Consider the following 21,794-nt stretch of genomic DNA (forward strand, 5'->3'; position numbering starts at 1 on the left):
ATACAAGAAATGCAGCTCAAAGTGTTTTACAGCAAGAAAACGACACGCAGTGTTTCACATAAAAACTGAAGGAACATTTAAAAATATAGAAAAATGAGACGCATCAAATTAAACAGAGTTAAGATATAAAATACAGCAAAATGCATTTTAAAGGCGCAGTAGTTGAAGAGCAGCGAGTTAGAGGCTGAAGAAGAGATGTGTTGATCTGGAAGTGATTATCTGAGCTCCTCTGATATCTGCAGCTACTTTGTTCCACAGAACAGCTGTTGCAGGATGGGAACCTCCAATAAAGCAGCAGCAGATGATCTCAGTGTTCTTGAAGGCTCATAAATTACCAGAGAGTTAGAGATGGAACTCGGTCTGAGCCCGTTAACAGTTTTGTACGTGAGGAAGCCCGGCGCTTGTATCATGACTTAACAATGAATTGATTCCACACAAGTCTCACTTCAGTAGCTGCCGGCGTCATCCATGATGTGATCCACAAAACACGTTTCACACATTAAGCCAGAAGACTTCACCACACAGGAAATCTTTGTTTTTATGATGGAGACATACATGAGACAGATCTGGGTGTCGGACCCTGCTTCAGAACTTGGACCCATAAAGGCTGATCGTAAGCAGAACCCTGTGCAGCGCTGTGAGCTGGGACTCAGGAAGGTGGGCGGAGGCTGCAGGAGCCCAGAGCCAGACTTGTGGGGAAAGACATGGCCGCTCTGAGGAGGGCGGCAGCCATGATGTGTAATCTCAGATGATGCAACGTTTAAAAATATGTGCAGGAAGTTCCTTTATTCAGCATGTCTGGTTCTGGAAGGTCCGCACAGAGAGCGCTTTCATCAGGGACACACATGTTGGAGGAGGATGCAGGAAGAGGAGGAAACAGTTCACTGTGATGTCATCAAATGTGTCAGCCAGTCTGCAACCGGACCTGCGCTGTCTAAAACACAGCATATCTGGCCTAATTAGAAAACCGTCCATGTTTAAAGTATACATATAGACAGAGGCTTAAAAAACTGTACCTAAACATAATTACATTTATAAACTTATACATGCACATCTGCAAGCAATGTTCCTTTATAAATCCAAATCCACAAGGAAATGTGCGCATGCTGATCAGGCTCATGTCCCGCCTACATTCAACTCTAGTGGTCAAGTGCAGTCAGGTTCCAGCTATCGGTGGGCGGGACGTAGTATCTTCAGGTTTCCGATCAGATAGGTCAGATCCACTGCTGGCTCCTCCCCCAGCTCGTCCAAATATGGTCAAGCCTCAGAGTGATGTCATGGGAGTTTTGTGGGTGGTGACATCAGCTTGAGCCCCCACTCAGAAATACCGGGAATTGTGGGAGAGTGAGTCTGAGGAAGTGTTTTCTTCTCTCCAAGCTGTCCTCTGGGTTTGTTAGGTTTGTCTGAATAGCAGGAGGGAGATTCATGGTGGGATCAGGGAGATCAGTCAGCGCTACTGACCTGTGTTTGACTGGGTAGAATGTGGTAATGAATGGAGGATCTGGAACTGGAAGGCATCATCATTTCTGGAAATTTGTATTCCAAGACGGGTGAGTGAGGCTGCAAATGTGGACTTAAAGCCCCCTAACCTGAGAGTTAGCTCATCCTATGCAGAGAGGAGAGTAACACCACTAAACTACAGACTGGATATAAAACTACAGACTGGACATAAAACTACAGACTGGACATAAAACTACAGACTGGATATAAAACCACAGACTGGATATAAAACCACAGACTTGATATAAAACTACAGACTTGATATAAACTACAGACTGGATATAAAACTACAGACTGGATATAAACTACAGACTGGATATAAAACCACAGACTGGATATAAAACCGCAGACTTGATGTAAAACTACAGACTAGATATAAAACTACAGACTGGATATAAAACCACAGACTGGATATAAAAGTGTTTGTAGCTTCAGGTCTGTAAAATGGTTCCGATCCAGAAGTGTCTTCAGCTGCAATACCAGCGAGTGCCACTAGAGGTCGGCTCCAAAAAGCCTCCGGCTCCATAGACTCCCATTCAACTTCTCTCATCAAATCCAAAGTGAATAAAATGTGTCCATCAGTTATCTCGGTGTTGTTAGCTAAAGTCACTCCTTCTTATTAGTTTTCTGGAGGTCCATCTGAAAATAATCCCTCATTCATTAGAAAAGAAGATTCAAGAAGACCTTGTGGTGGTGGAGTGTGGTTAGCTCAGCTGCAGGGGGGGTGGAGAGTGGGAGGAGTGGTTCAGGGAACGGTGCCGGGAAGGTGTAATGAGCACAGCTGAGCCAAATATGAGCTGATGAGCTCTCCCCTATAAAGGGAGCAGGGAGAAGGAGGCTGGAGGGGAGCGTTGGCACAGAGACTTTGGTGTATGGACAGGGTGTATGGATAGGGCAAATAAAAGCATTGATACCCGAACGTGTGACTGAGTGAGTCATCTGTGTCCAGGAGAGACCCCGGTAGCACAAACATTGCTACAGACCTGATTTTGGGGGTGTGTCTATTTGATTGACAGGCCTGTGGTGCAGTCAGGTTACAGCTATCGGTGGACGGGATGTAGTATCGTCAGGTTTCTGATCAGATCGGTCAGATCCACCGCTTTCAAATTTGCAGCTCCCCCAGGGGCAGAAAATTCTGAGACTGCTCAGTGAAACTTGGACATAGCACGTGCACATGAGCACCAAACTTGGTTCCAATTGGTTTAGGCAATTTAAATTTATAAGCAATTATGTACAATTTAATTTAAAGACAAAATTTAAACATTCATAATTAATCAACAGATTGACATGAAAAGATTAGCAAGGTCCAAAGATTATTCTGCCAAAGTTTCTGCACAGTTGGCACAAAGGTCTCAAGAGTTTGCAAAAGATGGTTTTGGAGTACATTTTTAAAAAGTCACAAAAGGTCAATTTTTTTTTAAAGCAGAACAGAAGCAAAAAGTCAGAAACACTGAGATTAGAAAAGTTAAAGAATTTTCTTATGCAACAAAAAGACAACGCAGCAAATGTTTTCAATATTTTACTGCTTCATGCCTTTCAGTCATTGTTTACATTCCACTGTTGGCATTAAGGTATAAAATTATCCTGATTACAAAGAGTCCTGTTTCGGGTGTTGCTCTTAATGACGTTCTTCAGTAACACGCTGCAGTGAGGATGGACGTGGAGATCAGTCGTTCCTCAGCTTCCCACTCAGCTCCTGTAGCTCTGCGATGAGCTCCTCCAGAGCAGCGACGCCATCCTGCAGCTCGTCGTGGATCCGACCTGTGGCCACCTCGCTGTGCATTTGCTGGAGGACAATAACATGATTAATAAAGGATATCGTTAACATCATTATGATCTCATTAGTGGGGCTGACAACATCATGTTGGCTGACGATCATCATTTAAATAAAGATTAACAATTAACTTACCTTTTAATGTTCATGTTACGACATCGTTATAGTATAAACACAATTAAGCAATATTACACTCAAGGGTGTGTTTAAACGTTATTATTGACACAGCAGTGATGCGCACACCCTCCATAATACTGAGATCATACAACCAGGTTCCATCTAAATAAAACATGTAATCTACATGTGTTCATATTGTGGAGCAATTCACTCTTAAAATATAAAACTTTTTGTTCGTTTGATCTCCATTTCCATGGCAACACAGGGTAACACTAACAACTGGGAAACATCCAGTGGCATCAGTACTCTTATGTAACGTACGTAATGTTTCCTACTCCAGGAAGTAGTCGGACCCCTAGCAACCACCCAGCAACCACCTAGCAACAGAGAGGATTTCTAGTCTCCAACTGAATAAATACAGAACATAGAAACACTAAACTGATCAGCTAGCTTAGTCTGGTTGGAACAAAGATATCTGATGAACAAAGATATCTGATGAACAAAGATATCCGAGGAACAAAGATATCCGATGAACAAAGATATCAGATGAACAAAGACATCTGATGAACAAAGATATCTGGTGAACAAAGATATCTGATGAACAAAGATATCTGAGGAACAAAGATATCTGATGAACAAAGATATCTGATGAACAAAGATATCTGATGAACAAATATATCTGGTGAACAAAGATATCTGAGGAACAAAGATATCTGATGAACAAAGATATCTGGTGAACAAAGATATCTGATGAACAAAGATATCTGAGGAACAAAGATATCTGACAAAAAAAGATATCTGACGAAAAAAGATATCTGACGAACAAAGATATCTGACGAACAAAGATATCTGACGAACAAAGATATCTGGCGAACAAAGATATCTGGCGAACTAAGATATCTGAGGAACAAAGATATCTGGTGAACAAAGATATCTGATGAACAAATATATCTGGTGAACAAAGATATCTGAGGAACAAAGATATCTGAAGAACAAATATATCTGGTGAACAAAGATATCTGATGAACAAAGATATCTGAGGAACAAAGATATCTGATGAACAAAGATATCTGATGAACAAAGATATCTGAGGAACAAAGATATCTGATGAACAAAGATATCTGAGGAACAAAGATATCTGAGGAACAAAGTTATCCGATGAACAAAGATATCCGATGAACAAAGATATCCGACGAACTAAGATATCTGACGAACAAAGATATCTGAGGAACAAAGATATCTGATGAACAAAGATATCTGACGAAAAAAGATATCTGACGAACAAAGATATCTGACGAACAAAGATATCTGAGGAACAAAGATATCTGGTGAACAAAGATATCTGAAGAACTAAGATATCTGCTGAACAAAGATATCTGATGAACAAAGATATCTGGTGAACAAAGATATCTGATGAACTAAGATATCTGATGAACAAAGATATCTGGTGAACAAAGATATCTGAGGAACAAAGATATCTGGTGAACAAAGATATCTGATGAACTAAGATATCTGATGAACAAAGATATCTGATGAACAAAGATATCTGGTGAACAAAGATATCTGATGAACTAAGATATCTGATGATCAAAGATATCTGATGAACAAAGATATCTGGTGAACAAAGATATCTGGTGAACAAAGATATCTGATGAACTAAGATATCTGATGAACAAAGATATCTGATGAACAAAGATATCTGGTGAACAAAGATATCTAATGAACTAAGATATCTGATGAACAAAGATATCTGATGAACTAAGATATCTGATGAACAAAGATATCTGATGAACAAAGATATCTGGTGAACAAAGATATCTGATGAACAAAGATATCTGATGAACAAAGATATCTGAGGAACAAAGATATGTGACGAACAAAGATATCTGAGGAACAAAGATATCTGATGAACAAAGATTTCTGATGAACAAAGATATCTGGTGAACAAAGATATCTGATGAACTAAGATATCTGACGAACAAAGATATCTGAGGAACAAAGATATCTGATGAACTAAGATATCTGACGAACAAAGATATCTGAGGAACAAAGATATCTGATGAACTAAGATATCTGATGAACAAAGACATCTGATGAACTAAGATATCTGATGAACAAAGATATCTGGTGAACAAAGATATCTGATGAAGTAAGATATCTGATGAACAAAGATATCTGGTGAACAAAGATATCTGATGAACAAAGATATCTGATGAACAAAGATATCTGAGGAACAAAGATATCTGAGGAACAAAGATATCTGATGAACAAAGATATCTGGTGAACAAAGATATCTGATGAACTAAGATATCTAACGAACAAAGATATCTGATGAACAAAGATATCTGATGAACAAAGATATCTGGTGAACAAAGATATCTGATGAACTAAGATATCTAACAAACAAAGATATCTGATGAACAAAGATCTCTGATGAACAAAGATATCTGAGGAACAAAGATATCTGACGAACAAAGATATCTGATGAACAAAGATATCTGATGAACAAAGATATCTGAGGAACAAAGATATCTGATGAACAAAGATATCTGATGAACAAAGATATCTGACGAACAAAGATATCTGATGAACAAAGATATCTGATGAACAAAGATATCCATGTTCTCATGTGTTTTTAACATTTTAGCTCCGTGTCATGTGTTCAAACCAAACCGGTCCAGTTAGCCTCCGCTAGGACTGTAAGTGCGTGACTATCCGTGGTGTTACGGTACGGGTGCTCGGAGAGACCAAAAAGGACCAAAAGAGACCCGACTTCACCAAATGGGTCATTTAATAGACCTATAACAAGTAGAAACTACATTATATTACATATTATATAGCATTATATTCTAATTCTATTTTCCCATTGAGGAGGTGGAGTGATATTTCTAGTGATGAGCAGGGTGTGATGTCATCATGATTTGTTCCAAATGTTCAGTTGACCAATCAGATCTCTGGGGCGGAGCTACTGGTTGTATAATCATAGCTTCAAAGTTCACCTTGTGACAAAGAGCCACTCATTGACATCACACAAAATAGACATGAAAATTTCTGCACAGGGCAAATATGATATAAATAAAATATATAAAGCCTATCATTAAAAAGATGCTCATCACTGACGATGACAGGAAACAATAATCAAAATAATCAATGTACGGTCGGTGCTTCTCCTCAATGTTCCTTTAAACTACAGCAGAATAAAAGTGGAGAAATATAACTCCAATAAAAGTGGAGAAACTTCTGTTTGATATGCTTGATCCAGCTGATGCAGAATCATTATATCAGGTACATCTAGTTACAGGTGGAGAGTCTGTGGTCAGTGGTTACACATCCCTGTTCTGACAGGTGCTAGAAAACACCATGATCGAAGGCGTGTTGTCATGGAGACGGGGCGGTCAAGGACCTGCTGGGACTGTAGACCGGTACCTTGGCTCTGGTGGCCAGACTCCTGAGGCTGAGGCGGGTGGAGGAGAGCAGCTGGAGAGCTTCTGCTGGATGAGTCTTCTTCTGGCTGCAGCTGAGCGTGACTGAGAGGCAGAAACACAGGAAACAGGAATATAACTTAGAGAACAGATGGAGAAACACAGGAAACAGGTAAACAGGTTAGGTTAAGGTTGGGTTGGATTATGTTAGTTTAGTTTAGTTTAGATTAGATTAGGTTATGTTAAATTTAGATTAGATAAAAATTAAAGTCCAGAAGATCACATAGAAATCTGGATCAGATGTCAGAAAAATAAGATAAACAACCAATAAAAAAAAGTCAATTGTGGGTCAAACAAACAAAAAGGGTTACCAAAGAAAAATCAACCAATTAATAAATAAATAGATGCATAAAATAAAAAGAGCACAAAGTAGAGACACAGTCTATACAGGTAATGCAGTTCAATAGATTATTAATAATTATTATAATTATTCATATTATGGAAAATCGATAGCAGTGAGTTAGCATTAGAATGTTTCTACAGTTGGGCCCGGTTCTGGTGTAAACAGCTGGGTTATGTTCTCACCTTGTCCCAGATGGATGGCTCTTTGGATCACCTCCTTGAAGAGATCGGGCTCCTTGTCCCACCCTCCGGTCTGAACCTCGCAGCGATGAGCCTTGGACAGGAACTGCAGCGCCTGAAGACCGAAGACAGGAGCAGCGTCTTTAAAGGGACGTACAGCCCGGATGAATCTGTTGGTGTCTTAGCAGCTCATCCAACTGATGCATTACTCCGGAAAAGGGATGATATTAAAATAAATGTTTGTCACAGAATGAAACAATGAAAGTGTGAAAAAAAGATGATTTATTGTTCTTCTCCAAAGATTATTCTGAAATGGCCTCAACACATTTGTTAGTACTCCCAAAGACAAAAAGGTTCTAGTAATATTTCAAACTGTTTTCTAGAATTATTCTCAGGTGTTCAGTGTTGAAATCAGTGATTGAGCCTGTTCAAATGGAGAAAAGTGGTCAGTCAAATGTTTGGTATCATTGTGGTCACCACCGGAACAGCAGAGAGGAAGTGACAGAGCAGCATGAGGATGCTTGGAAGAGACTCTCCATGACTACAGCTGCAGATATTAGGAACCAGTTTAAGGTCAGTCTGCAGTAGGAACATGGTGTTAGGATTCCTGTCTGATCCTGGTGTGTTTCCCTCTATTTTGTCCCCGATCACCTCTCTTCATGTGTGCTGTCATTTCCCCGTCTGTCTGTGATTGTTTGCTACGTGCTTGTGTTTTGTTTTGTGTTCCTCCACAGTATCCTCCTCTAAGCTCCGCCCTCTGACGCGCCTCTCCCCGTCAGCACAGCTGTGCCTCATCTCCATTGATCACCTCCAGCTGGATTAAATACCCCGATCTTCAGTCAACTCGCCGTCAGTCCGTCCGTTTACCTACCTGACATCACGACCCGTAAGTCTGTCCGTCTCCTTGTCTGAGATTCCGGTTCTGACTCCGTTTGTTTCCTGTTTCCTGCCGCCCAGTGTCGAGCCACGAGCATTCACCTGAACGAAGAAGATTCCAATTCGTTCCTCGGAGATCATCTGTTGAAAGTTTGGCCATCCTGTGGAGAGTCGCGGACGTCACACAGTCGATCCGGCCAATCAGCTGCGCTGGTGGAGAACCGCGGGATTCCCACCAAGCCACATCAGCCTGCCACTTGCTGTGGAGAAGCCTCGGGATTCCCCAGCGAAGCTCCGCCCACCCGGCTATGTCAGCCTGTCCCTCGCTGAGGAGGACCTCGGGATTCCCCCAGCGATGCCACGCCCCGCTGCGTTCGGCGAGAAGCCAACTTCCAGCTCGGATCGGAGTAGCGCATACACACACACATTTGGAATTCAGAGACTGGTTCGTGTTGGCAACCACAGCTGTCCACGCTGTGGACAGAGTTTCTCCTCTGTGCTAGAGAGATCAGAGGAAGAGGAGTTTTCTTCCTCTCTGTTGGACTCAGACTTTTGGTGTATTTCCTGTTTGCTATCTCTGCCTGGGAGAAATAAATACCTGGTTCCAAAGAGACTTTGCTGTGTGTCTGCATTTGGGTCTGTTTATAAACACACCACGTAACACATGGAGCCCAGATTGAACAGAAGGATGGTGCTGATGGTCCACAAAGAACCAAGGAGAACCTCAGAGGAGATACCAGCTGAACTCAGAGGTCTCAGTACATCAGAGTCTGACTGCAGCATGTGTGGGCTCCATGAAGACGACCAGGAGGACTCCTTGTAAGTCCCATCATCTGGAGGAGGTTCGGTTCTGTGGAACATGGAGGAGGTTCGGTTCTGGTTCAGGCTGCTCTGCTGTGTCTGACACACGGAGCCTTGAATCTGATTATCAAGGGAATCTGCAGCCAAACGTGCTGCCCAGTGTTATGAAGATCCGTCTAGGGGTGTGGCATTATCAAGTTTTCTGCCCTGGTGATGTAATGACATCACACCGGGGGGGGGGGGGGGGGGGGGGGGGGGGGGGGGGGGGGGGGGGGGGGGGGGGGGGGGGGGGGGGGGGGGGGGGGGGGGGGGGGGGGGGGGGGGGGGGGTTACCCAGCAGAACTGTGTCATACGTTTGCAGATTATTGAGCAACACGCGTGACTGAGCTGCTGTATTCTTCAGGTTTTCAGCTGAGTGTGGGTTTAACTGACGGTCGCACTATTTCTCCTCCGTTCCTGCTCTGTCCTCTCTGTTTCACACCGGGAAGCTCCGCCCCCTTCACACAGAGCGCAGCAGACGCTCAGGTGAATGACTCGACTCCAACAATGTTATTAATGGGTTGACGTCGCCCTAAACTAAAGAAAATCCGTCCTAAAGGTCGCTGAATCACCAATAGTTCTAAAGACCAACAGTTCTCATCACCAACACTTTTGAGGACCAACAGTTCTCATCACCAACAGTTCTGAGGAACAACAGTTCTCATCACCAACAGTTCTCAGCACCAACAGTTCTTAGCACCAAATTCTCAGCATCAACAGTTCTAAACAACAGTTCTAATCACCGACAGTTCTCATCATCAACAGTTCTCAGCACCAACAGTTCTGAGGACCAACAGTTCTTAGCACTAACAGTTCTCGTCACCAACAGTTCTCATCACCAACAGTGTTCATCACCAACAGTTCTCATCACCAACACTTTTGAGGACCAACAGTTCTCATCACCAACAGTTCTGAGGACCAACAGTTCTAATCACCAACAGTTCTTAGCACCAACAGTTCTCATCACCAACAGTTCTTAGCACCAAATTCTCAGCATCAACAGTTCTAAACAACAGTTCTAATCACCAACAGTTCTAATAACCGACAGTTCTCATCACCAACAGTTCTCAGCACCAACAGTTCTAATCACCAACAGTTCTTAGCACTAACAGTTCTCGTCACCAACAGTTCTGAGGACCAACAGTTCTCATCACCAACAGTGTTCATCACCAACAGTTCTAATCACCAACAGTTCTCATCAACAACAGTTCTGAGGATCAACAGTTCTAATCACCAACAGTTCTTAGCACCACCAAATTCTCAGCACCAACAGTTCTCATCACCAACAGTTCTCATCACCAACAGTTCATCACCAACAGTTCTCATCACTAACAGTTGTCATCACTAACAGTTCATCACCAACAGTTCTCATCACCAACAGTTCTTAGCACCACCAAGTTCTCATCACCAACAGTTCTTACCTCCAAATTCTCAGCACCAACAGTTCTCATCACCAACAGTTCTCATCACCAACAGTTCATCACCAACAGTTCTCATCACTAACAGTTGTCATCACCAACAGTTCATCACCAACAGTTCTCATCACCAACAGTTCTCATCACCAACAGTTCTGAGGACCAACACTTCTCATCACCAACAGTTCTCATCACCAACACTTTTGAGGACCAACAGTTCTCATCACCAACAGTTCTGAGGAACAACAGTTCTCATCACCAACAGTTCTCAGCACCAACAGTTCTGAGGACCAACAGTTTTAATCACCAACAGTTCTTAGCACCAACAGTTCTCATCACCAACAGTTCTTAGCACCAAATTCTCAGCATCAACAGTTCTAAACAACAGTTCTAATCACCAACAGTTCTAATAACCGACAGTTCTCATCACCAACAGTTCTCAGCACCAACAGTTCTAATCACCAACAGTTCTTAGCACTAACAGTTCTCGTCACCAACAGTTCTGAGGACCAACAGTTCTCATCACCAACAGTGTTCATCACCAACAGTTCTAATCATCAACAGTTCTCATCAACAACAGTTCTGAGGATCAACAGTTCTAATCACCAACAGTTCTTAGCACCACCAAGTTCTCATCACCAACAGTTCTTACCTCCAAATTCTCAGCACCAACAGTTCTCAGCACCAACAGTTCTGAGGACCAACAGTTCTAATCACCAACAGTTCTTAGCACCAACAGTTCTCATCACCAACAGTTCTTAGCACCAAATTCTCAGCATCAACAGTTCTAAACAACAGTTCTAATCACCAACAGTTCTAATCACCGACAGTTCTCATCACCAACAGTTCTCAGCACCAACAGTTCTGAGGACCAACAGTTCTAATCACCAACAGTTCTTAGCACTAACAGTTCTCGTCACCAACAGTTCTGAGGACCAACAGTTCTCATCACCAACAGTTCTAATCACCAACAGTTCTCATCAACAACAGTTCTGAGGATCAACAGTTCTAATCACCAACAGTTCTTAGCACCACCAAGTTCTCATCACCAACAGTTCTAAAGACCAACAGTTCTTACCTCCAAATTCTCAGCACCAACAGTTCTCATCACCAACAGTTCTAAAGACCAACAGTTCTCAGCACCAACAGTTCTAACCAACAGTTCTTAGCACCAACAGTTCTAACCAACAGTTCTCATCACTAACAGTTCTCATCACCAACAGTTCTAAGGACCAACAGTTCTTAGCACCAAATTCTCAGCACCAACAGTTCTAACTAACAGTTCTCATCACCAACAGTTCATCACCAACAGTTCTCATCACTAACAGTTCTCATCACCAACAGTTCATCACCAACAGTTCTCATCACTAACAGTTCTCATCACCAACAGTTCTCATCACCAACAGTGTTCATCACCAACAGTTCTAATCACCAACAGTTCTAATCACCAACAGCTCTTAGCACCAACAGCTCTCAGCACCAACAGTTCTTAGCACCAACAGCTCTCAGCACCAACAGTTCTCATCACCAAAAGCACCAACAGTTCCCAACAGTTCTTAACACCAACAGTTCTCATCACCAACAGTTCTAAAGACCAACAGTTCTTAGCACCAAATTCTTAGCACCAACAGTTCTAACCAACAGTTCTCAGCACCAACAGTTCTAAAGACCAACAGTTCTTAGCACCAAATTCTTAGCACCAACAGTTCTAACCAACAGTTCTCAGCACCAACAGTTCTAAAGACCAACAGTTCTTAGCACCAAATTCTCAGCACCAACAGTTCTCAGCATCAACAGTTCTAACCAACAGTTCTCATCACCAACAGTTGTCAGCACTGACCTTGTCGTTGTCCTCTGGGTTGGAGCTCCGCCCTCCTCCGTACAGTCGGCCATACTGCCACCATATCTCAGCATCGCTGCTGTGGCGCGAACTGACCCGGCCGAGGAGCTCCTTCAGGTTGGACTGCAGAGCTCCGGCCGGCTCCCCCTGGCTGTCCGTCAGGTTCTCAACAACCGCCCGGACCAGAATCTGAAGAATCTGCCATGAAAACCAACCAAGGGTGTAAAACCATCACTGTTAGATGAGATGGAACACTTTCATATTGGTGTCATATCCTTTATTAGTTACAGAACGTCAAGGAACTGCAATGAAAGTAGGATGGAAAAGAACCGGCTGATGGGGCCGGCCTGCCTCTGTCCCTCCCTCTCCCATCCATCCCTCCCTCCCTCCCTCCCTCCCTTCCCCCATCAACCATCAGTGAGGTAACCCGTTGGGTTGTGAACATTATGAAGCCTCCAGTTCGTCTTATTTTACATCATTGAGTTGTAGAAACCTTATAAAAGTTTGTGCAGACACATTTTAAATGAAAATGATTTATTGTTGGTTTTGTAGATGAAGCTGTTAATCTTCATAAATTAGGAAAAGCATAAACTGGTAACATGGAGTAACTTTAAGAGAACAAGTTTGAAGAATCCAAAAACTAAATAAAACTGGTTTGTAGTATGAAACCCACTGTGATGGTTGTCCTTCTGTATATTAAAGGAGTACTTCACTGAAAATGTTTGCATTTATCCGGTGATGAGGCTGTAACAGTCTCAGAGCCTTGAACACACCACCAGCAGGTCAACTCTTATTAAAACACAAACAAACTTTATTATCTCCTCTGGAGCTCATGAATCTTCATGAGCTCATTTGAAGAGTCATTTCCAACAACTGAAAACGCCTCTCTGAGTCGCGTTGAGATAATTATAAACCCACTCATGCATCCTGAGTGAAAAAATCACTTTGAATAAACAGCAGACAGCGGTCACATTTTCAGGATTATTAGTTCTCTGCTTCCACCCAGTAATCATTTCACTCCCATTGTTTGGAGCAATTATCTTCAAAGAAGACATCTTTGCTGGAGTGACTGAACTTACAGCTCTGACTCAAGACACACAAACAGTTTTGTATTTAGAAGAGGAAAATACAAAAGAGTCTACTTTACGCTTTCTTCCTTTTGTACCTCTTACTGTCTGAACTGTTTTAAACATTCAGCTTCTGTATTCTCTCTGGTTGTGTTGTGGTCCATCTCATATTGATGAGAGCACCGACTGGATATAAAACTATATAAAACCACAGACTGGATATAAAACAATATAAAACCACAGACTGGATATAAAACTATATAAAACCACAGACTGGATATAAAACTGTATAAAACCACAGACTGGATATAAAACTATACAAAGTCACAGACTGGATATAAAACTATACAAAACCACCGACTGGATATAAAACTGTATAAATCCACAGATTGGATATAAAACTATATAAAACCACAGACTGGATATAAAACTATACAAAACCACAGACTGGATATAAAACTGTATAAAACCACCGACTGGATATAAAACTGTACAAAACCACCGACTGGATATAAAACTGTACAAAACCACCGACTGAATATAAAACTGTACAAAACCACAGACTGGATATAAAACTGTATAAAACCACAGACTGGATATAAAACTATATAAAACCACAGACTGGATATAAAACTATACAAAACCACAGACTGGATATAAAACCACCGACTGGATATAAAACTATACAAAACCACAGACTGGATATAAAACTGTATAAAACCACCGACTGGATATAAAACTATATAAAACCACAGACTGGATATAAAACTGTACAAAACCACCGACTGAATATAAAACTGTACAAAACCACAGACTGGATATAAAACTGTATAAAACCACAGACTGGATATAAAACTATATAAAACCACAGACTGGATATAAAACTATACAAAACCACAGACTGGATATAAAACTATATAAAACCACAGACTGGATATAAAACTATACAAAACCACAGACTGGATATAAAACTGTATAAAACCACCGACTGGATATAAAACTGTATAAAACCACCGACTGAATATAAAACTGTACAAAACCACAGACTGGATATAAAACTGTATAAAACCACAGACTGGATATAAAACTATATAAAACCACAGACTGGATATAAAACTATATAAAACCACAGACTGGATATAAAACTGTAAAACTAGAGACTGGATATAAAACTACAGACTGGATATAAAAGAGTTCGTAGCTTCAGGTCTGTAAAATTGTTCCGATCCAGAAGTGTCTTAAGCTGCAATACCAGCGAGTGCCACTAGAGGTCGGCTCCAAAAAGCCTCCGGCTCCATAGACTCCCATTCAACTTCTCTCATCAAATCCAAAGTGAATAAAATGTGTCCATCAGTTATCTCGGTGTTGTTAGCTAAAGTCGCTCCTTCTTATTAGTTTTCTGGAGGTCCATCTGAAAATAATCCCTCATTCATTAGAAAAGAAGATTCAAGAAGACCTGTTTTTGGGGGCGTGTCTGTTTGATTGACAGGCCTGTGGTGCAGTCAGGTTACAGCTATCGGTGGGCGGGACGTAGTATCGTCAGGTTTCCGATCAGATCGGTCAGATCCACCGCTGGCTCCTCCCCCAGCTCGTCCAAATATGGTCACTTCCTGCTCCAAACCACTCCGAACTAGCAAAGATGGTGACGGACAGAATCTGAACTGGAGGATTCATAACGTTCACAAACCAATGATGACATCACTGATGGATGATGACATCACTGATGGTTGATGATTGGTTACAACTGATGGATTTTATCTACCAATGTAGAGCCTGTGTCAACACAGCATGGCATCTTAAATGAAAACATATTCGAGTGGATGTGGCCTCAGCAGTGACATTTGTCTGTGAATGATGAGACATTATGATACTAAATAACATGGAAAGATGCAGTCGTTGTTGCTGTTGGGTCCCTACAGCCTCCTTCAGCTGTCAGCGATGTCATTCCTTCCACTACATACTGGGACACCACAGAGGATGGTTTTCAGTGTCGTCCTTTACCTGGATGTCCTTGTAGTTCTCCCTCAGGTCCATCAGACGGTGGTACGCCTTGATGGCTTCGGCAAAATCCCCGACATCAGTGCTGACAACCAGGAAGTTCTCCCAGATCTGCCAGTGTTCGTAGTTACCCTTCAGAGCTTCCTGCAGCGTTCGGAAGGCTTTGTTTCTGACAGCGAGGACACAGAAGAGACGGAGACAGGAGAATTACCACTTACAGTACGCAGAGTAATATTAATTTGAACTCAGACAACTCACACAATCATCTTCTGCATTAAAAGTGATGAATCAGCAGCTGTACTAACCAGGTATTGATAAAAGCTTTCCTGCCTTTTAATTTCAGGCCTGAAAGCACGAGTCTGATGTGTAAATGTTCACAGGGAACCTCTGTAAATATACATTAAACTAAAAGTTTAACTTACTTTTCATGAGTTGAAGTAAAAGATCTCGGATTTATTTTATACACACTAAAGGTTTATTACTCTCAAATGTTCTCCTCACTGTTGCCAGGACAATCTGTCCACCTGACAGGTGTGGCGCATGATTAAACAGTAGGACTATGGCACTGGTGAGCTTTTGGGTTGACACAATAAAACACTCTGAATGTGCAGTTTTATCTGGATTTGTTTTCTCTTTTACAGTAATAAGCACAATTTATCATAATAGGCTACAGAACACGCACCGCATACTTACTTCATCTGGAGGCGAATGTAAGCTGTCGAGAGATTGTTCCACGCTTCTGCATTCTGAAAGAAGCCGAGCAAAGAAGACAATCAGGAGGATTAGAAGATTAATAAAGCATAAAAGATTATATGAAATCACAGTACAAGACAATCCAATTTGTTTCAACCACACAGTTAAAGGGTGCAGATGTGCTGTGTTTCACAGTTTGGACTTAGTAAGGAGTTTACAGCACAACCTCATATCATAGGGAAGAACCCAGCAATTCAACCGGTGGATGCAGATGGTGGGGGACCAAACAGAATCTCAGATTGTGATCCATCAGACCTCAGGACAGTTGTCCACTTCACCTCAGTCCATCTTCAATGATCTCGGTCCAGAGAAGGCGGCGGTGTTTCTGGATCATGTTTCTATCTGGTTTCTTCTTTGGAGAGTTTTAACATCATTTGTGGACGCAGCGATGAACTGTGTTCACAGACGATGGTTTTCACAAGTGTTCCTGAGCCCATGCAGTGATTTCCACTCCAGAATAGTGTGTTTTTAATGCAGTGCTGCCTGAGGGCCGAAGATCACCACCATCCAATATTGGTTTCCAGCCTTGTCCCTTGTGTTCAGAGATTTCTCCAGATTCTCTGAATCTTTTAATGATATTATGAACCGTAGATGATGAAATCCACTAATTCTTTGGAGTTTTACGTTGAGGAACATAAATAAACATATACAAACATAAATAAAATGTCTCAGTTTCAAGTCTTGATATGTTGGTCTTTTTGTCGTTAAATATGGGTTCATGAGATTAGCAAATCATTGCATTCTGTTTTTACTCACATTTTACACAACGGCCCAATGTTTCTGGAAACAACTGTAAAGGTTATGAAAGTTGTAGCTGTGGCGATGGTTAGAGTACGTCTCCAGAAGGGGATGTCAGTCACTGTGATGCTCTGTGATGTCATGGACTCGCCTTTGTGTGTGTATGTGCATATCTTTCTGCATTTGTGTGGAAAATGTCTTCTTTGAAAACATCATAATTAGAACATTGTGTATTTTCAGAACATTAGTGTTATTTATGTTTGTTAAGATCAGGTAAGGAGCCAAGGAATACATCGTGAGTGTCCTCACAAAGGTAGACAGACAGTTTATGAGGTAGTTTCAAAAAAATATCCAGCCGCACCCAGTGAGTGGTTGGTGTGTGTTTGTAGGTACTTACATCTGGTTCCAGTCCCACACACCTCTGGAATGCCTTCGCTGCTCCTTCATAGCCCTCCAGGGAGAAGTAGGCACAACCCAGGGAAAACCACACACCGAGCTGCACGCACGCACACACACACACACACACACACACACACACACACACACACACACACACACACACACACACACACACACACACACACACTAATTGTGAATCCAGGTACGCAGTCAATACACAGTTCCTGTTCAATGCACGTAAGATGGCGCCGTGCTAGTGGCAGCCTGTTACAGCAGCTCCCCCTCGAGTGTGTTTTAAATATTTTTCTTTCTTTCTTCTCTCTTTGGAGTTGTTGTTTTTTTTCTTCACGTGTGTTAAGTGACGGTCAGACAATGGACCGTAACTTTTCCTCTTTTCTGGTGGCTCTTCTTCTACTTTTTTCCCTCTTTGTAACGGAGAGCTACGCACAGTGGACCGGGGCCATTGTTTACTCGCGTGATCAGCTGATCGCGCTGAGTAGACCTACTGCTGCTGCCCAGAGCGAGGCCTGAGATCCCCGTTGAACTTCGGAGAAGACGGCGGGGTTGCAGAGCCGGAGCTAAGCTGAAGGTGGAAAGGAGGAAATATAAACCATCGGTACCGGCGATCTTAATGGGGAACGTGAGGTCGTTGGCCAACAAGACGGATGAGCTCGGCGCGCTGGTAAAGACCCAGAGAGAGTACCGGGAGTGCAGCATCATGTGTTTCACCGAGACATGGCTGCACTCACATCTCCCGGACCACAGCGCGGCCGTACCCGGCTTCAGGACCGTTCGGGGGGACGGAGACGTTGTTCGGAGCGGCAAGAAGAAAGGTGGAGGGATTGCAGTCTATGTGAACGAGAGGTGGTGCAATCCCGACCACGTGTGTGTGAAGGAACGTTTCTGTAGCCCGGACATTGAACTTCTAGCTGTGGGGATGCACCCTTATTATTTACCGAGGGAGTTCACGTCCGCCATCGTTATCGCTGTGTACATTCCTCCATCAGCTGACGTAGAGGCAGCAGTGGACACCATCCACTCCACTGTGGCTAAACTGCAGACTAAGCATCCCGGTGCATTTTTGTTAGTTACTGGAGACTTTAACCAGTCTGGATAAAGTTCTGCCAACTTTGCACCAGTATGTGAACTGCCCCACAAGGAACAATAAAACTCTGGACTTACTGTATGCTAATGCCATGGATGCATACAGTGCTACTGCCCTTCCCCCCCTTGGTAGATCAGACCACAACCTGGTCCTGCTGACTCCCAGGTATGTCCCCCTGGTGCAGAGGCAGCCTGTGACCACCAGGACTGTGAGGAGGTGGACACAGGAGGCTAAAGACGCCCTGCAGGACTGCTTTGAGTCCACGGACCGGGATGTGCTGTGTGGACCACATGGGGAGGACATCAACAGCAGGACGGACTGTATCACAGAATACATTAAATTCTGTGAACACACCACCGTACCATCCCGGACTGGACACTGCTTCCCCAACAACAAGCCGTGGATCACCAGTGACCTGAAAGTTCTTCTTAATCAGAAGAAAGCAGCCTTCAGGTCTGGGGACAGGGAGGAGCTCAGGAGAGTGCAGCGCCACCTGAAGGAGAAGATGAGTGAGTGCAAGGACTCCTACAGGAGGAAGCTGGAGGCCAAACTCCAGCAGAACAAGGTGAGGGAGGTGTGAAGGAGATTACTGGGTTCAAGGGGAGAGAGAGACAACCAGGGGGAACCTGGAGAGGAACAACCAGGGGGAACCTGGAGAGGAACAATGAGCTAAACTGTTTCTTCAACAGGTTTAGTTCACCACCCTCATCTGTCTCCTCCACACCTTACACCTCCCAAACACCTCTGCTGCCTCCCCCCTCTACCCCACCTGGTGAGCTGCATGGACACAGAGTCCTCAACATCAAAGGGCTCTTCCACCGATACAGGAGATCATTCCAGATACAGGAGATCATTCTAGATACAGGAGATCATTCCAGATACAAGAGATCATTCTAGATACAGGAGATCATTCCAGATACAGGAGATCATTCCAGATACAGGAGATCATTCCAGATACAGGAGATCATTCGGAGATCATTCCAGATACAGGAGATCATTCCAGATACAGGAGATCATTCCTGATACAGGAGATCATTCGGATATCATTCCAGATACAGGAGATCATTCCTGATACAGGAGATCATTCCTGATACAGGAGATCATTCCAGATACAGGAGATCATTCCCGATACAGGAGATCATTCCCGAGACAGGAGATCATTCCAGATACAGGAGATCATTCCAGATACAGGAGATCATTCTAGATACAGGAGATCATTCCTGATACAGGAGATCATTCGGAGATCATTCCAGATACAGGAGATCATTCCCGATACAGGAGATCATTCCCGAGACAGGAGATCATTCCAGATACAGGAGATCATTCCAGATACAGGAGATATTTCCTGATACAGGAGATCATTCCAGATACAGGAGATCATTCGGAGATCATTCCAGATACAGGAGATAATTCCTGTCCACTGCAATAAGACTGTACTCACCTCTGGCAAAATCCATCACACAACAATAACACTGTTGTCTGTTTTCTTGTTTGGTTAATATATATATATATATATATATATACATATAAACTTTGCACTATTGTTTAGTTAGTTTTCATTTAATTTAATTATTCTATTTTATTTTATTCTATTTATTGTATATACTGTGCATTTTTATATTTAATATTTTACTGTTATTTTATTTCTTTCCTGTATCTATAATGCTGCTGTAGCAAAGACATTTCCCTTTGGGGATTAATAAAGTAACTAACTAACTAACTAACTAACTAACTAACTGTCTGTCAGTCATCTGTTTGTCAGTAAAGTCACAGGATGATTTAAATCCTAAGCACACTAGAAGTGTTCAGGCATGTTTGCTGCACTTCAACAGGTGCTGTGAGCTAAATGCTAACGTCGTCCAACAGGGTCACGACCTCACCTGCACTGAGTCACGTTGTGTCTTGTGTGTGATCTCTGAAATGAAGTGTGTAACTGCATCGAGGAGCAACTTCAGATTTCAGATTATGGGTCTGTGGAATGTTCAAGTGTTCCCATGTTGTGATGTTCGAGGTTCACTGCCACTGGACATCCTGAGCCACGTCAAATAAACACATCTGATCCCTGATCAGTTCCACTACTGCAAGATGAGTGAGCAAGAAAACGGCTCTCAATCTAAGATAATTAATATAAGTCATCCATATGTTAGTGTTAGTTAATTGAGCCATATTACATGAGAGGCTGTGGTAACCCTGTGGTGTAATACTAGCAACCACCTAGCAACCACCTAGCAACCGAGAGGATTTCTAGTCTCCAACTGAATAAATACAGAACATAGAAACACAAAACTGATCAGCTAGCTCAGTCTGGTTGGAACAAAGATATCTGATGAACAAAGATATCTGATGAACAAAGATATCGGATGAACAAAGATATCGGATGAACAAAGATATCTGATGAACAAAGATATCTGATGAACAGAGACATCTGATGAACAAAGATATCTGATGAACAAAGATATCTGATGAACAAAGATATCTGATGAACAAAGATATCTGATGAACAGAGACATCTGATGAACAAAGACATCTGATGAACAAAGATATCTGATGAACAAAGATATCTGATGAACAAAGATATCTAATGAACAAAGATATCTGATGAACAAAGATATCTGATGAACAAAGATATCTGATGAACAGAGACATCTGATGAACAAAGATATCTGATGAACAAAGATATCTGATGAACAAAGATATCTGATGAACAAAGATATCTAATGAGCAAAGATATCTGATGAACAAAGATATCTGATGAACAAAGATATCTGTTGAACAAAGATATCTGATGAACAAAGATATCTGATGAACAAAGATATCTGATGAACAAAGATATCTGATGAACAAAGATATCTGATGAACAAAGATATCTGTTGAACAAAGATATCTGATGAACAAAGATATCTGATGAACAAAGATATCCATGGACTCATGTGTTTTTAACATTTTAGCTCCGTGTCATGTGTTCAAACCAAACCGGTCCAGCTAGCCGCCGCTAGGATTGTAAGTGCGTGACTATCCGTGGTGTTACGGTACGGGTGCTCAGATGATGATGTAATCCAAAATCATTTCTTCCAATTAATTTCTGATGTAGCCTTTTTGTATTCATTACATGTGAAAATTGTCTCCAGGAAAGCTAAATACTGAAGTTTCCAAAATTAGATGATGCATCAGTGTTAATCTGGGTACACTAACTGTTCAGCAGACAGTAAGGTCCCGGTGCTTCACTGGTACCTGCATGGTGTTGATTTTGAGCGACTGCTCGAAGCAGTCGACGCACTGCTGGAAGTCTTTGTTCCGGAGGTGCAGCAGAGCTTTGGAGCGCATCGCTCTGGCACTGCGTCGGCCCGACAGCTCCCACGCCCGGTCGT

At 42.4% G+C, this 21,794-nt stretch overlaps 1 protein-coding gene across 1 annotated transcript in view; it reads right to left on the reverse strand.

Moving 5' to 3' along the window:
- Positions 1–3,006: 3,006 nt before the first annotated feature.
- The window catches only part of ttc27 (tetratricopeptide repeat domain 27), a 70,293-nt gene continuing 51,505 nt past the window's right edge, over positions 3,007–21,794 (reverse strand). The window contains exons 13-20 of the mRNA XM_069722456.1: positions 21,658–21,794; positions 17,320–17,418; positions 16,125–16,177; positions 15,435–15,600; positions 12,367–12,564; positions 7,399–7,510; positions 6,818–6,918; positions 3,007–3,286 (exon numbers count right to left, since the gene is read on the reverse strand). The exon at positions 21,658–21,794 is cut by the window's right edge and continues 91 nt beyond it. Coding sequence (XP_069578557.1) covers positions 3,167–3,286; positions 6,818–6,918; positions 7,399–7,510; positions 12,367–12,564; positions 15,435–15,600; positions 16,125–16,177; positions 17,320–17,418; positions 21,658–21,794 — 986 coding nt within the window. The 3' untranslated portion in view covers positions 3,007–3,166. The remainder of the gene's footprint in view (positions 3,287–6,817; positions 6,919–7,398; positions 7,511–12,366; positions 12,565–15,434; positions 15,601–16,124; positions 16,178–17,319; positions 17,419–21,657) is intronic.

This window comes from Brachyistius frenatus, unplaced genomic scaffold (genome assembly GCF_029030835.1).
Source record: "Brachyistius frenatus isolate BFR_SWC_R1_liver_20210118 unplaced genomic scaffold, ASM2903083v1 Contig_292, whole genome shotgun sequence".
In the NCBI taxonomy this organism is placed as follows: domain Eukaryota; kingdom Metazoa; phylum Chordata; class Actinopteri; family Embiotocidae; genus Brachyistius; species Brachyistius frenatus.